Genomic DNA, 17,979 nt, shown 5'->3' with positions numbered 1-17,979 from the left:
CGCAGCCAAAACAGACGAATGCACTTTTGAAAGCAAATTTATTCACTGTGAAACATCTGCATTTTTTTTAGCTTTACTTTTACAGCAGTATAGACTTTACCAACATTACCTGATCAAACACTTTTATATAACCCAGGAAACAGTTTTGCTCCTCGGGTCCAGGTCCAGCACCATGATGTAAACTATTGCTTTAATGGGAAACATTTAGTTTCAGTGTGGCACCTTAACGCGCTCTGCACCAGGTCAGAATTAGTCATCTTGTCCAAAGAAATGATGCTCTCGGGCCACAGGGTTAGCAGACTCAGGTTCGCTTTGGCCAAGCAGTAAAACGGTCTCTTTTTTGGTAACTCTTAGAGTTTAGGGACCGCTGCTTTGACTAACAGGTGCTCTGACATGCAGGTAGGTGTTGGTTAGGCCTCACCACTGAGTTGACTCATTGAACTCAACCTTATCAACTGTATTATTGGCACCTTTTAGAGTATGTTTGATGGAAATATCTGATAAATGATATGGCTTGCTGTAAAGTACAGACCATTCAACAGGTCTGTGCACCAGCTTCTAGCATATTCTAGTATTTTATCAGTCTGTTACTAATCCCTAATTAGCAGGTGTGCACCCATACAGTTTATGAATGTGGCTTCTTGAGCATGCCAGCAGGTGATCACTGAGAGGCTCAACTCTCTGGTGTGAGCAGGCAGACCGTGGGGATGTGGGGGAACTAGGAAGAACTCTTCAAATGAAGCAGTGTCTTTATTTACAGTGTCACAAATATAAACCACAATAAATCCCCGTGCGCTCTCCCGACTCCTGTGCAGTGTCTTCTTCCAGTGTCTGTGCTCCGAAACTCTGCTTCCTAGTGTTCCTAGTACCCACGCTCGCTGCCCTCTTGTCTCCACACTCCTGCAGGAAGAACATAGAAGCAGCCATTAATACTTCACACTACGACAACCTCACACTAACAGACATCTAGCTGGGTAACTGACTGGAAGTCTGACGCAACAATCCAGCGTCGGAGAGAGCTTAACCACACTGCAAAGTAGCTCCCCTGACGAGGCTGATCAGCTGCAGGTGTGTGTTATCATCCTTGGGTGTGGCCAGCCACCTGGCAGGGCACACGCAAGCAGGGAAACCAGGGACAGCACAATACAGCAAATATACACAATACCACGGTACGCTCCATCAACATATAAACAAGTACAAAAACTTCTCATGGACCCTGGGTCTGATGACCCAAGTCCCTGACATCTGGTCCATTTACAGTCACTTCTGCCTCCAAAAAAATAATATGTCAGCAGCCATAATGCTAATGTTGACGCTTCAAAACGCAGAGCCCCTAAACCAGAGGGTTGTGGCTATGTCCTATGCATCTATAATAGTAAGTAACTGTCTTCAGGTACCGATAGAGTATATTTAAAATTCCTAAAATTCTATTACTTTGTATTTGAAGCTGTGTATTGCATTGATAATGTAGCATTGACACAAAACCTTAAAGCACATCTGGGTTTTGTTAAGACGCACCATTTAAAAAAAATACAAATGTATTTTTGAATGGTGGGGTTTAGGACCCTGAACCTGCGGAGGTTAAGGGTCATTTGATGTGCCTATAAGTGAAGGGAAAACCAGACACAGACACAGATGTGAGGCTTGTGTTGTTAACCTGTAGCTGGAATGTTAATGTTTGACCGTTTACCTCATTAGATGTTTATACAGACTGTTGGTCTACACCGGCTCACAGATACAAAGAACAAAAAGGCTCCACAACCAGCTTGTTGGAAATGTGACAATTTTCTGCTGTCGAGTTTTCATCATCGCTGCTGTATAAATGTTTTTGCTTGATAAAAACCTTCCTCTGTGTCTTTTGGGCTTCCAGTGAACTCCTTGTTTCAGAAACTGCTGAATATTTAGAAATTTGAATGTGTTTTTGATGTTTAAACATTTCGCTCAGTGACAAATGGTTCTTTTTAACAAACTGGAATATTATCAAAATCTGCAGTCTGCCAAATGGTTCTCATGGCTTGGTGTGATTATTATACTGGGGATTCTGAACACAGGGCTAAAACTCACAGTAAATATTGAGGTGAGATAATTTCTTACATGAACATGAATGTTTTACTTTTTTAAAAGAAACAAACTTTACATTTATTTTTATAAACATTATTTGATTCAGGTGAGTACTAGTGTATTAAATGAATATTTTATGTTATCATCTGATGTTGTTTTACACACTATTCAGTTTTTGTTTCTCATATGTAGTTTAATATTTAATATTGCTGTTTTCACAGTGGCCACATTTATATAAAAACTTAATTTGAGATTTTTTGCTACAGGACTTTATACAAATTTCTTATGACTCCTTTGTAGAAATGTACCATAGGGTATACCATAATCAGAAAAATGCTCAGCTTAATTGTTTTTATTGGTGATAAAGCCCAAGTTAATTACATGGATGGTTACACTGTTAAACTGAGTTTGTGTGGGAAAAACGCCTGCAGAGAAATGAGTCATCATAAAAGTTACCGTATGCTAAATAAAGAATTGTTACCTGCTGTAACTCTAATTCTCTGAGTACGTACGTGACCCCAAAAGAGCTTAAGCATGATTGGTCCTACGCAGAGTCTATGGATGTCTATATAGTGTAGCTGTTTACTGTCACCAGGGGGCGCTATCACAGCCAACTGGTCTGTGGGCTACTTTTGCTTGTGTTGTTTTTGGTTCTTCAGCTAACCGTGGAGAAAAGCAAAGTTATAAAAACAAAGAGCTGAAGTGAAACCAACTGACCAGTGAAACCTGTTCATTGCAGTGACTGTCTTTTTTAAAAAAAAAATCTGTTATTTTTCTTTTCTCACACTGATGTTATAAGCTTATATTTTATTGATGTTTTTTCTTCTCTATATGCTGTTGGTCATCTGAAGGACTGCATCCAAACACATCTGCATACACAAATACGTACGCAAAGAAACACAAACAAAGCACACTAAATCCTGCATAACAGTGTTTGGGGCATGTTAGCTATAAATGTTCTTTTTCTGCAGGAGGGGATTTGAATGAAGGTTTGATCCAGTTGTACAATTCAAAGCCACATCAATTCAATTCAATTCGATTTTATGTATACAGCGCCAAATCACAACAACAGTCGCCTCAAGGTGCTTTATATTGTAAGGTAGATCGTAGACAGTGTTGGGAAGGTTACTTTTAAAATGTATTCCATTACAGAATACTGAATACATGCCCCAAAATGTATTCTGTAACGTATTCCGTTACGTTACTCAATGAGAGTAACGTATTCTGAATACTTTGGAATACTTAATATATTATCATGCTGTTTACAACTACGTGAATGTACTATTGCTGTGATTTATTACTGTTACTGAAGGTCCGCGGCTCCGAACCGTAGTAAAGGGACCTCGGGCTAATACAGTGGGTTCCGTGTCGGGCTGGTAGCTGAAAAATAGCTTGACTTTGTTGTCTGGGTCAACTTTGCTTGCCAGAGACAGAGAGGGCGTTGAAAGGCTGCTCCAACGGAACTTATTTTTTCCGGAGAAAACACGAACACAGTGTACAGTTGAGTCTTAATAGCTTACTTACAGCTGGGCTCGTCAGGCACTCTTCTTGGCTGCAGTGGTTATTATTATATTTACATGCTTCCAGCTCCCGTTTTTGCTCCGTGACAGCTCGGACTTTTCCTTTCTCTCCTCCCTCGCTCACAGACACATAACGTGTATGGCAGTCCATTCTCCCTGCGGCACGGACTACACTGCCCATCAGGCTACATTCTTTAGGGCCATGCCTGTAGCATTCTGCCTTTTAGCTTAGCACAACAACAACAACAAAAAGCGCTCTCACCCAGGAAACACGCAGAGAGAGCGTCACCCTGTAACCATGGCAACCGTAACGCTGCCGCCTGAACAACAGAACGTAGCTGTCAAACAAACCCAAACAGTCCTGACCCGCGACAATATGAAACAAGGAAGTACCGCCGTGTATTCCATTTATTTCAACAAAGTAACTGTATTCTGAATACCACCTTTTTAAACGGTAACTGTAACGGAATACAGTTATTCATATTTTGTATTCTGAATACGTAACGGCGGTACATGTATTCCGTTACTCCCCAACACTGATCGTAGAGTAATGCATACAGAGAAAAACCCAACAATCATATGAATCACATCACATCCTCTTTGAAGTAAAAAAAAAATAAAATAAAATAAAAAACTGCAGTTCTTCAATTGGCCACTTGAGGCTGCCCCCAAAGTGAGTCCTTTTCCAAATGGAAGCAGTTCAGCCTTTCTGCGCACCAGCGCCTTTGCCTTTTTTTTTACCTTCCCAGTCTCTGCGCTCCGGACTCTTCATGTTGACAGCAGGAGGAGTCAGAGAGACAGCGGGGCAGCAGTAGTGGGAGAAGGAGGGAGGTGCTGTAAGGGCTGGAGGTGGGGCTTGAGTATTATTGTCCGCCGGTCTGAGTGATTGGTTGGCCGAGAGAGAGTCTCCAAAGTTTGACCGGCGTGTCGTTTAGTCGCGTCTCCTGCACCTTTTCACTGTTGATCAAACAAAGTGCTCACCGAACCACGCGGACCAAGAAGTGACAGCCGGACACGCGCGGAGGACACGCAGAGAGCTCCAACAGGAGAAGCCCCAAAGATCTGCTTTAAAGGACTCTGTGCTGGATGAGTAACCCAGGAAACAAAAGAGTAAACTTACTACTGTAGCTCCACACTGACCCACGCCGTGAGCGTCCTCCAGCCCGCACACTTTCAGGAGAAAGATGATGCACTGAAGCTTTCGGATCCGCCGCCCTTCTTCTTCTTTCTGGTTTTTGGTTGGATCCCACTAACAACACATGAGTTGGATTGACCGGACGCGCGGGTGCCATACAGTAAATCCTCGGGGATTAAAATAACTCGGGCAATGGATAATTTCTTCACGGAGGTAAGAAGACGCTCAAGTCTGCAGCTGCTGCATTCATGCACCACGCAGCACATCTTCCATATGCTCGCAGTGTTACTTTTCCTCTCGTCCTGCAAACTTTTGGAGAATTGTAAAACAAGGAAACCTCTCCAAACGTGCAGCTCATGCACAGCAGTTAGGCTCCAAATCTTGCTATATTGAAAGGATGCAAATACTATGAGGCATAAACTTACTACTGAGTGCCAGGAGTAATGGTAGGATAGGCTGCTTTAAAATGGAAATTAAACGGTGAGCAACGTGAAATAGACCCAGTGGAGTTCCTGCTCATGTCATAAAGATGCCATAAAGCACTTTTTAGATTCTTTAAACGCGCTTTTCCCAAATCCCTGTAAGAATATCAAAGGTACATCATTAAAACATGGATCTCACAGGGACTTTTCTGGTCAGAGGGGGGTTTGGACTGGTCCCAGTGGACTTTTGGTATTTCCGCACCTCTTTTCTTCTTTCCTTCCGCAGAAACTGTCTTGTAAAGATATTGATAGAAGTCTAAACCTGCGGCCAAGGGGAGCTTTGTACTGGCCAAGATGCAGAAATTCCCACTTTCAGTGAGTGTAGGATGTTTGGAAGCATGAGCTCCTGCCTTTAAAGCTGATTGAACTTATTCAGCGTAAGCTACCACTGAGGTTTCATTAATGGCAGCAGTCACTTTGCTTTGCTGTGTTATGGTGCAGCAGAGTTTGGACTCCTCAACTATTTCAGGTCTTTATTCGGCAAAAAACATTTTCAAACACACTTAAAAGTCTTCGTCAAACAACGACATTAAACACATATTTCATTAATTAAAATGTAAATTAAAAGAAAGCTTTCCAATGCTAAACATCACAGTTTTGCAGCTTGTCGATTGCTGGCCTACTTTCTGCCTCTTTTTGTCTTGTTCTTTGTGCAGACTGTTGTCTTCACTCGAGGTTAAGAATGGTCATGTTTTGTGTAAGTGGTGATCAGCTGGTGAGCCTTATAGTGCAGTAGTGTAATTATTATATTAACAACAAATGAGTAAATTGGTTTCATTTGCTTCAGAAGTACATGAGTAGAATTTTCCTGACATTTGTGGATCTGAGGTGTGACTTCTGTAACCTGGTTATTTGTGCTGCCTTCATGACTGTAACGTCAGGTGGTTTTTCTCAATTATCTGAAGCACTCTGACTGTGTGAGTCCACCATCTAACAGCATGAGATGTGACTCAGGGATAAGAGGTGTTCATTGCGATACGCTTGCAATATCAGTGTTCACACCTTTTCCTCTGATGACGTGGGCCAGGTAACAGCGGTAACACTTGAGTCATCGCTGACTCATACCTGAATGCTTTCTTTTTTTGCCCTTTGGAAGCCCTCAGGAAAGCAACCTGTCATTACTGCGTTGGTTTCAGTAACAGACCTGCTCAGAAAAAAAACAAACAATAAAAAACGTTTGAGACTGAAAGTGATTTAAAACTGGTTTCTCTTCAGGTAGCGGTGTTAAAGGCTGGCGAACAATTATAAAAAGCTTTGCTTCCTGGTTTGAAAAAAACAAAACACCTGCTTTCCCATTGGTGCTTGTAAAATTTCAAATTCCAGTCTCAGTTTCAGCAGTATGAAGGGCCAAAGGTCATGGGACTCACTGAGCTCATAGGTGCGTGTGTGAGGCTGAGTTAAACAAACACTGCGACGCCGTGCCGGTCTCATGACGAGTGCGCAGGGCTACATCCAGCAGTTCAGCTCTCTGTGGAAGTCTGAGGGGGAATAATTCTCATTGCCAGAAGCAGGCAGGCGTGCACAATAGTCTCAGATATCGGCCTGCCTGCCTGTATATCTGCCAGCTAATCGCAGCTGAAACAAAGAGCCCAGTCTTTAAGGAAAAGGGCATTTGACAAGGAAGTAAACCGGCTTCAGTCGTTGCATATGGAGGCCAAGGGTTTGAGGAGAGAGGAATGTGAACTGGGAAAGAACCTGAAATGTTTCTTATTTATGCTGTGTGTACATGAGGGACCCGCAGTCACCGGACAGACAAAGACATGTTGTTAATAAAGGGCATCAAACCTTCAGCCGGCTGTCTTTGAAAACCTCTTTAGGGTGCCTGATTAACTCCATTAGTAAATTAACTGTGTTAAAGAATCTTCTTGCTTTGTGTTAATGGTCACCTTTAGAATCACCAGTTAACCTAAACCCAATTATATCTTACTGAGTGAGGAAGCTGGAGAGAACCCATGCAGCGAGGGAGAACCTGGTAACGGTGCTAACCATCGCACCATTTAGCTACATTTTCTGAATATTTCATCTGTAATTGTCAGATTTGTGTTTGTTTTAGCCTTGCCATTTTGTTTTTATTTACATTTATGTCGAAACAAGCCAGTGACCATTCACTTTGTTAGGATTCATCCTATTATTATTAACTTATTTGGCTTCCTGGGGAGAAGAGAGACTTTTATTTGGAGTATTTGTGAGGTTCAAAGAGTTGAAGCAGTGCAGCTGACACGCTGAACTGGAGAATGACACATTTAAGCGACAGTGTTAAATGCAAAAGACTGAAAGAATGTGTTAGTTTCAGCACTTAATGCCTGTCATCTTTATGATGACTGTGACTGTTCAAAGTGTTTGAGGAGGAGTGCGAAGAAGAGAAATCTCACTGTTAACATCACATCTGTTAGGATAATTTTCTCCTAATTTGTGCGATTTATTTAATATTATCCATCAAGTTCTGACAGATTTTCATATGTGGAAATGCTCGGAACGATTTCTCCAGCCTGACTTAAATTAAAAGTTATTCCTGCGAGCTACAGAAGAGCACATTGTCCTGAACATCAGAGACACGAATGCGTTGACAATGACACATCCTTCAGCAGGAGGTTTCTCATCTCTAATTACTGAGCTGCAGCCAAAACAGTATGCAGCACAGTCAGTCCAGCCACTATAAATAGAGCCTAACCACAAATCCAGACTGCACATTTTCATCACTTGGTCATTTTCTTGAAACAGGAATCGGTCTTCCAGTCCAGCAGCAATCAGAGTCGTTTTATATACTCGGCAGGTTTTTGTTTCACGGGGAGAAAAGCTGCTAAACATAGAAAACGGCTGCGTAACACGGTCACTTATGTTTTAGTGTTAAGGATGAACAAAGGTAGCACAGGATGAAGGTTAATATTGCTAATGCTCTGTATTTTTCACAGAAAAACCCTTCAGCAGAGAGATTGCATGCTTAGCTTTATCCATTTGTGTTATTTGGGTACTCATTGGCAGGATGAGGCAGATTTCATTCCGATTTCACTGACCAACGGCCTCGAGGCAGAAGAGCAGAAAAGAATCCCGTGTCTGTGATTGGCTAATGTTCAGTTCTGTTGTATCCAATAAACTGCAGAGGATCATTTTCTTTTCTGTGGCAGCAGGAACTGCAGTGTGTTCTGAGGTGGTGTATGTTCGGGTGTGTGTTGACATAATGGAGTCACTAAGTTCAGTCGGTTAGAAGGTTTGTTTTTATTTGAACTGGTGGGCGTGGAGAGAGCTGAGCCTCACCTGTCCACCAATCAGACGGCGGCTGTGCCTCAGGTGTGTGTTTGCAGTGATCGCAGTGTAAATTTATTCAGCAATGGGGGAATTAAAAAAAAGAGAACAGATATCAGTCAGGCTTCCTGAAGGCAGGGAGCAATGATAGAAGGATTGTTCATTTACCAGAGTTTGTGCTATAAAGTCAAAGACATACAGAGTTACTTTGTTTTTAATAACGATGGCTGCCTTATGTTTAAAGACCAATCAGAACAAATCCTAAAATCATATTTTTTTCACTTTGTTTAGGTATAATCATGCCTTCATGCCTTTTCTTGGCTGCCTAGCTTTTTTTCTGCAAGTCAAAGGTTTTCTCTCTTTACTGTAGGAGACAGGAAGCAGACAGCAGTTTGATTTATAACTTTATTATTTGTCCATGTGGTTTAAATTTTGAATACCAGTATATGTACTGGGCTTCAAGTTCAGGGTTTGCACCAGAAAGGCTGCCACTGAGCGGTGGGGATGGGCAGGTTGAAAGCAATTAGCATACCTCTGTCCACCCACCATAACACGTTTATCTCCCACTTGTAGCATAAAGAGACGGTAATATAGGTCCGTGCCAGGTGAAGAGCTCCGAAGCGTGGTTAGCCTTGTTCACATGCAGTGATGAATGATTCACTAAGCTGGTGAATAAATTATTTAATCTAAAATTGTTTGCTAAAACTGAACATTAGGCTACTTGGATCCGTTAGCTAACTGAATGGTTGTAGCTTAAGTTTATAAAAATAAACTTCTTAAGATGTGTTACGTCCCTCATGTCATAAAAAAAATTCCCCAGTGCTTCGACGTGGTGAGCTGCAGGTATTGTAGTTTGAGGAAGTGCTGGTTCTGATAAACTGAACAATGGACGATGCAGAGAGCAGAAGAATTTAGAAAAACTGATCTGTAACACAGGGGCTCCCATTAACACTATTATATTTGACTACATGACTACACGCCCTTTTGGAGTGTTGCACACAGCACAGGTCCACAGCTCAAACCTGTCTCTGTGTTCATGCACTGATGTGAATATATAAACGTCCATGTTGGCAGAGCTCTGTTGCATTTACGTGCTGCTTTGTTGGAACTCTGAAAGACACACGAGGCATTAGGGGCTGCTGCATCTTTGGCAGTCTGAGCTCAGAGTTGGAGACAAAGTTTAAACTCTGCTGAAAGATTTTACTTCGCTGTTGTACTAAAGTCACATGGACGGACATGCCTCCAAAATAAACCAGTGAGACTCGGGTCCCTGCACTCGTTAACCTGCTTCTCTAGATTCCAAACGAGCCCTGAAAAACTTGCAAAGCTTTTCATTCTTTGAGCCTCTTTTATTTCTTCTCCTCCCAGCAGCCTCAGCTGCCTGCATTTCCCATTAAAACCATAAAAAGTAACAGCTCAATCATAGACATTAATAGGCTCACCACAACAAGCAGAGGCCCTGCCCATTTTATACTGCTCCATTTTAATGATGATTTCAAGCAGAAGGGTCAAACTGCTTCTTCTCCCTCCCTCCTTTTCTCCATTTCTTATTAAAGCTGAAACTTGACACCTGTGGAGCAGGCAGAAGGAACTGCAAGGAATTTAAACAGCTTGCAGATTTGTCATTTTGTCTCCCCCCCATGTTGTTCATGTCAGACAACTGTTATACATACAGCTGAATTCCTGCTCAGTCTGCAGGAATTTCTTCAGGTCGTCTTAACAAGTGACCAGTCAGAGTTTGAAGAGTTCAAGATGCACATAAGTGACTCATCCCCACAGTCACCCCCAGCAGTGTTCATCACCAGAAGTATGTGGACACCAATATAATGTAATTTAGCTTGCTCGCCCTGGGACGTAGATGAAAAGGCAAAAGATTTACTTACTTTGGGATAAATGATGTTTTAAATATCCCTTATTGATTATAATGGAGATGGTCATGTGTCACAGCATGATCTGTCTATATGCAGAAAGTAAGGGGAGCAAAGTGTGTATATATATATATATATATATATATATATATATATATATATATAGTGGTACTAAATTTTCCTTCATGCAAATATATCAAAGCCAAGATTTAACCAGAAAATATATATGGAACTTCATATATTATATATATATATATATATATAATATATAGTGGTACTAAATTTTCCCTTCATGCAAACGTAAATGTTTCTGTTTGGAGCTGAAGCCGAACTTTCAGTGTGGCAGCCTCGCTACCTTGTCTGTAGCTTTCTAATTGTGTGTGTGTGTGTGTGGAACAAAAAATATTCTTTTCCACAGTCACATATACAATATTTAAAGAGGGCTGGTGTCCTGTTTCCTACATCATTTTGAGAAAAAAAAGTCGAGCTCTGGCTCAGAGTCCTTTTTACCCTCCTGCTAAAATAACACCTTCTCAAGCCGTCAAACGCTCTGGATACGAGCCAGAGGCGCCTGCACCCGATCCTAAACTGGTTTCACTGCTCTCAACTGACTGCATGTAGGGCAGAGGGGCAGCAGCGACTGTGGGAAATCAAACAGTCTCAGGCTTGCAGTTTCAGACCCGGGCCCAGACAGGAAACCTGTTTATTTTTATTCCCTCCACCGACTGCAGCAGTGAGTCCGTTCCAAAACTTTCATTTAAGCTGATCATTTTAATGAGCAGCTCAGCACGCTGGTGGAGAAACAAAAAGCGTATCAACGGGCGCTTTTGGACTGCGGGAACTTTTTTTTTGATGCTGCTCATAACTTTTAAAGAAAGTTTCCATTTCTTTACGTCTCCACTCTGCAGGAACACGAGACAATCAGACTTCTTAAAAGCCTGTTTTTGGGGTTCTCAGCACCAGAGGAACCTTTTAGTGAGATACTAAGTGATTGGTCCAGATAACCGAAACGTTTAAACATCATGGATATGAAAATGGAAGAAAACACGGAAAAATGGATCAGCAATAAAGTTCAGGATTGGTTAAGCCTTTATTTATAGCGTTATCTACTGTACCTGATCAGTGAAAGTGCTTTATGCAACTTGCTTAATTCACAAGCACTTTTTTCTATGCATAAGTGCTTTCTGTCTGACATTCAGATACATTCACGCTCCGATGGATGCATCATAAAACAACTTGGGGTTATTATCTTGTACAAGATTATTTGGCATGCAGATTGGAGCAGCCAGGGATCAAACACTCAACCTTCCAGTTAGTGCATGTCCTACTCTTCCTCCTGAATTACAGCCACCCCAAATGATGTAATAATATTCAAAGTTGGTGAAAATTGCCATAAAGTTGAATTCATAGAATAAAACTGATGCAAGCAGTTTTGTAATTGTTTTTCAGTTAATCATCTCTGGTCAGCTGCTTATTTCAGTATCTTCCAGCCTCAGTTGTGCATTTCTATCACAGACGAGCTGCCTTCATGTTCAGCGTAAGATTTTTGTCAGTATTCAGAACTTTCTGAGTTATCTGGGAAGCGATGCAGAGACATAAACACTCGACTATGTTCACAAGCTGAAAGCACCAACATAGTTGACCCAGAGTCTTCCTGTGTAATCACATTGGTCATTCACCTTGTGAGGGATTGGTTCCTTGAAGATGAGACATTTTGGACTTGAAAACGCTCTAAACACTGCCCTTTTTCCTCATATTTGCTTTTTGTCTCAGTTTGTAGGTTAATCCATGATCTAGATGCCATTGTAGCAGCTGTGTGCATGTATGTCTGTGTTATTGTTATCAAGAGAACCTCATGGTTGACATGAGGTTAGTCTTTGTGTGGTTCAGACGAGGATGAGGTACAGGCTGATCTCACACATATGTTTCGACTGCAAACGCATCAGATGAAGGATTAGGATTCAAGGATTAGCACCAAGGTTGTCTTTGTTTTTTATTTTTTTAATTTCATAAACTCTTTAATCTCCTTTAACCTATTTAAGAACATTGACAGCTGTTATTCTATTTAAGAGAATGCATGCAGAACTTGAATCATGAAATGAAACAAGTGGACTTCCTATTATTCATTCATTTATTTATTTATTTATTGTTGCAGAGAAATGGAATTTGGTTTAAAGGTGTGGCTGATAAAATGCATTGTGAAGCAGGGGCGGGGAACTCCAGGCCTCAAGGGCCGGTGTCCTGCAGGTTTTAGATCTCACCCTGGGTCAACACACCTGAATCAAATGTTTAGTTTATTAGCAGGCCTCTGGAGAACTGCAAGACATGTTGAGGAGGTCATTTATCCATTTAAATCAGCTGTGTTAGATCAGCGGCACATCTAAAACCTGCAGGACACCGGGCCGTGAGGCCTGCAGTTTCCCCGCCCCTGCTTTAGTGGCTTCATAGTATAGTGGTTAACACATTTGTCTAACATGTGAAAGATCCCCGGTTTAAGACTGGAAGGTGACGCCAATCCTTGGGATTTGCATCAAGAAGGGCATCTGGCTAAAAATCTGCCAAGTCCGATATGTAGATCTGCCCACCGTGGTGAGAATTCATGAGTTACAAAGTAGACAAATGAAGCTTTTACCATGCTATCTTAAATCAACAGTATGATGTCATCATTTTAAACAGCTCACCATTTAAATGACTAAACACATACTTGGACTAAGTCCACACTTACATGTCAAACCTGCTGGTAAACCATCACTTTTCCCTTTTCAGGAAATGATCACTAAAATAGTTCAGAACCTTCTGTATTGTTCACCAATTCAAAAATAAATTGTCACCTAATTTTATTCACTAATAATGGCAATGATTCAAATGTGCATGCTGGAGGTTTTCTCAAGGTCTTTCTCAACAAAACGAGCCCACAAAATTAAAGAAGTGGAAGATTTTGGTCAAAATCCCAACGTGCAGAGTGCAGTGTTAAAAGTGCCGAATATCCAGACACAAAATGGAACAGAAACGTCACTCCTGTTCGGTTTCTTCACCTTCCTCACTCGTTGCTCGATCCTCCTCTTTTCTCTTCTGGCTTTCTGTTAAGTCTTGACTTCCTGCCGGATAGTTCTAAACATTCCTCTGGATCCTAACACTTCCTAACCTCGCACTCAGTCCAGCTTCCTCCACATGTGTATGTTTTCATGGAACATTGTGCACAGAGGTCTGCACAGCTCAATTCATTGTGATTTTTATCTGTACATTAACACTGCTGGGGAAAAAAATCCTGGTATTATAATTGGTGAAATAACTACAATTTAAACCTCCCAATAACATGAAACTTGCATAATCACCTTCTCTCTAACAGTCAATAAAATGCACGTAGGTGACGTTGAAGAATATAGCTGAAGTTATCGTGTGCACTGTCAATATTTAGTGAAATGATCGTATTGTTAGGTCATTTCAAATAAGCTGTTTGCATCTATTTAAGTCTTTTCCTTAAATTTTAATTTAAATATTACCTAAAAATGTAGCAGCTATTCGGAAAATATGGACTTAGGCAACATTATCACAGCCTTTGGTTTTCTGGACCTGTGGCAGCATGGATGCAATAATACTAAGTGTTAAGTGAGAAACTTGCAGAGTTTTAGCATTTCACTCATCAAAACTATTTTTTAAATGATGCCAATGTTTAAATAAAGCACTAGCTGCACAAACACAATTCAGAGATTCATTTCTGTTGCTACTTTCGAAAGATCTCAGAAGTCGGAACTTGAGCGTGACGTCACGCCCAAGTTGAGTATGTTTCAATATTAAAGCAGGAAAAACATGATTTATTTAACTTCTTAGCACAATAGAGCGATGCACGCATCACCAGAACAGAGCAATATATTTTTTTGCTTAGAAACATCGCTGCAGCACGGCCATGGATGGAGCCTGCTCAGTGTTCTGTGAATGGCTCATTTAATGAGTCACAAATACAAACTAAAAGTTTTAGTTTTACTCTTGTTTACTTTCAGTGCTGCCATCTTGGATTATTACAGTTTTTCTCAGTCGCTTTGGTGCGTTTCTCAGAACACCATCAACATTTGCACAGCAGTTAGTGCATTTCCCAAAACAATTAGTGCAAACTGCAAAACCTAGTGGATAGCCTGCAAAAGCACGTCACATGCACAGAATTGATTATCCATACCGCAAAAGCAAGTATCCATGTCAATGAAACTGCCAGTGCCATCAAAATGAAAAGTCTTGACACCATCTGTATGAACAAGATAGTCAAATGGCATTGTCATGTTTCCACTATGACAGTTTATAATTTCAGTGTTTCCCATTGCAAAAACAACTGGTGACACCTGAAAATGCTGACGACAGCACTATGGCCTACCTGTACAGCCATCTGAAATGTGCAGTGAAGTCACTGTAGATGTTATGGGAGTCTTGGGAGTAACTGAGACACTGAATACGTACGTTTCACATTTCCATTGTGTAGAAGTGTTTGTAATCCTACAGAATTGTGCAAAAGAAAAATATGCTACAGTCACTTGTTCACTGTAGAATACATGTAAACATAAAATCACCCATTTGGTAGAGCTGTGCACTAATGTGAACAATAAACAGCACATGTAACAGTACAGTAAATCATTCTGGCACATCCAGACGTTCCTGTCTGTCTGGCCACATATTTTCATCTACATCACAACAGATGTTATCCCTCGCAATGCAGCGAGGAAAGTATCGTCTGGAGTGTCGAATCCACCCTCTGCAGGACTCTGCTGTGATGTCATCACAAGCTTTTGTAGATTCAGTATGCACCTCATGCCAATCCTGTCTGTTGGTTTACATTATATATATATACTTGTAGAGTAGGGGATACTGTAACGCGATTCACCTATGACTGGGTAGAAGAGGCTTTTCATTGGTTGCAAGTAAGAGTAACACACACCAATTTTCATTAGTGTGAGATAAGGTTCACCTGAGAAAAGTAATTTATGGAGATTTTCATGGAAACTCCTTAAAAATAGGGTTTTCAAAATGGGTGTACAAATTGTTTGACAAGTTGTTCAACAATTTTGAGTGCACTGACACAAGCAATGACATGAAGACTATTAGTTGTATGGACAATGACTATTCAGCCGGTACAAGTATAAATAATTGTGACATTCATGATCAAAGCAAGGAGATAGTGACCATTCTTTAGATATTTGTACTTACTCAACTGCTTCATGTCCAAAGGCATTTGCCTTTGGATGAAATGAACATGAAACCGCCACAAGGTTGTGCCAAAACGACTACATGTTGTGGAGGTTGAACTAACTGTTGTGCAAAGTTTAATTCTGTTGTGAGAAATGCACCAAAGCAACGGAGAAAAACTGTAACTCGGCCTTGGTGGGGCTGCTCTGACTTTTCTAGGAACTCAGAAATTACGACTTCCAAGTGACTTGAGTTAATGCAGCTGAAGCACAGCATAGCTTAGCTTAGCTAGTGGCTACATAAGCCTGCTAACTTTAAGCCTTAACACAACATGAACATGTCAGTTATAACAAAACTACCACAGTGCAGTTCTTATGAAGTTGAAACTATTACAAGAGACCAAAACCATTTTTGTATGAGTCTCTAAAGATGTTTTCAACATGTGGGGCACCGAGCGGGGCACCGGGCTCTCTTTTGGAGCCAACCTCAAGTTTTGTTTTTTTTCTCTACTTATTTTTGTTATACAACCGAGCCATCGAGGTTTTCATGAAGGTACATCTGTACGCAGATTTAGTTTCAGCTTGAGGATTTTCCGTCCTGACCTCTTTATGACCCCATCATTGTGTAATAAATCAAACTCCATTAAGTTAATGTTAAAAACCATCACTCCTCTGCTGTATCATGTCTACACATATTTTCCCTTTACATTAACCTGATGTACAGACTTGCTGTACAGCTCTGCAGCGACACAGGAACCTGCACATCTCTGCATGAGAGGTCATTTCTTGGTTGAGTGGCTGTAGAAGCAATATTTAAGAAAAAAAAAGCAGTAAAATGGGTTTAAGTCTGAGATGGTCTGTTGACACTAATCCCTCAGTGTCCTGCTGAGTCGTGGTTCCCCGCTGGTGAAATGGTCAATTAAAACCAGGAATGGACGACTGTAGATTTTAGCCTTTTGACTGATTTTCAATGTTGCAGTGTCACTGTGCTGCAGAAGGAGGCAGAGGAAAGCTGAGGCTCTTGATTTTGGGCATTTGAGATCTTTTCACTGGCTTTCAGATCTACACCGTCTGTTTTTTATTTCATAAATCAGTATCCAAGTATAAAAGTCTGGGTTTATTTCTGGCATTTTTCTTTCATATAGAGTTTCTCGTTCGGTTTTATTTAAGTTGCCAAATCAGTTGCAAATAAATCCTAAAAGTAAAATGCAAGTTAGAAATTCTGCAGTGGTAAAGATACTACAAGGATTATTTTGCCATTTATTTCTTAATTTTGAAATTAAATATCTTTAACTTGCATGATTCAGAATAACTTCAGAATAAATGCCAAGCAAAACATGATATTAGCAAATATGTCATGCAGTGTAGGAGTCATGCTTTACAAGGATGAGTCAGAATTTGTGTTTTATGGCTTTATGTTTGTCTTACCTGTCACTGCGAGCCATACAAATACACACCTGACAGGTGAAGTAGGCGAATAACGTTTTGATGTTGTTTGATTCGGTGTGGTTTAATTTAGGATTTACACATACCTAAAGGCATGTAGCACTTTTATTATTAGCGCTACAGGGTTTACACATCATCACGCTCAGAAATGGTTGTAATAATTTAATGGAAACATCTTCAGGAAGGAATAAAACCAATGGGCTCAAAGGAAGGCGAGTCTGGAGACGGGTGTTTGGTCGGACATGTCAGTGTGTGGTTTGGTTTCAGCCGTTCAAAGGTCAGAAATCTGTGTTGGAGATTAGAGCAAGCTGCATGTCGAATGTGACGAGGTAATTTTAAACTCCAGGTTCCTTGGATGGAAAAAATAAATAATTAAATACAAATAAAATTAAAAGAAAATCTTTGAGCAGATGACTCACAATGTTCACTTGTCCAGGATAACATTTCTGTTGAGTTTTCTTCCTCTTCTTTTTCTTTATTTCGACTTCTTGGACATTTGAATTTGATTTTCACTCATACCACCTGATCCAACCCAATCAAATATTCTGTTATTGTGCTTTTGTTAAGTCTTTGGGTTTTTTTTTTTCAGAGTGGGCCTGATAAATGTTAAACTTTTTTCCTCATTTAAACTTCACATTTCAGACATACAGGATACAGAAACAGAAACATGGACAGATATGATCAGGGTTCAAACGAGGTCAGAGTATTCCCATAATGAGGAAGCCTCCTCTGACTGTAGTTTTGTCAGGCAAAAGTCATCAATGGTCCAAACACATCACGACCCTTGCAAGTATAAAAATGTAGACTGGCGCCGCAAGAGTGGAAGAGGAGCAAGATCAGTTCCTTAAAGCATCACTTTTAAAGCCTGATGAGTTATCCCCATGTTGCTGCGACTGTAACTGTGACAGGAACAGCCTGAACTATTCATTAGGCTTAGTTTGGGTTTTGTGGCTCTCAGAGAACCACCTCCTGCGACATCTTGGAGCTGGATCTGACAGTTACTCTAAAATTACATCCCCTTCAGTTTGTGATTGGCCCATTATGTTGAGTCAA

At 40.7% G+C, this 17,979-nt stretch overlaps 1 protein-coding gene across 1 annotated transcript in view; it reads left to right on the top strand.

Annotated features, from left to right (window-relative positions):
* The first annotated feature begins 4,375 nt into the window (after positions 1-4,375).
* The window catches only part of myo10 (myosin X), a 128,416-nt gene continuing 114,812 nt past the window's right edge, over positions 4,376-17,979 (top strand). The window contains exon 1 of the mRNA XM_031735163.2: positions 4,376-4,929. Coding sequence (XP_031591023.1) covers positions 4,909-4,929 — 21 coding nt within the window. The 5' untranslated portion in view covers positions 4,376-4,908. The remainder of the gene's footprint in view (positions 4,930-17,979) is intronic.

The sequence above is a fragment of the Oreochromis aureus genome, linkage group 18, assembly GCF_013358895.1.
Source record: "Oreochromis aureus strain Israel breed Guangdong linkage group 18, ZZ_aureus, whole genome shotgun sequence".
NCBI lineage: Eukaryota > Metazoa > Chordata > Actinopteri > Cichliformes > Cichlidae > Oreochromis > Oreochromis aureus.
This window is presented reverse-complemented; position numbering and strand designations above follow the sequence as displayed.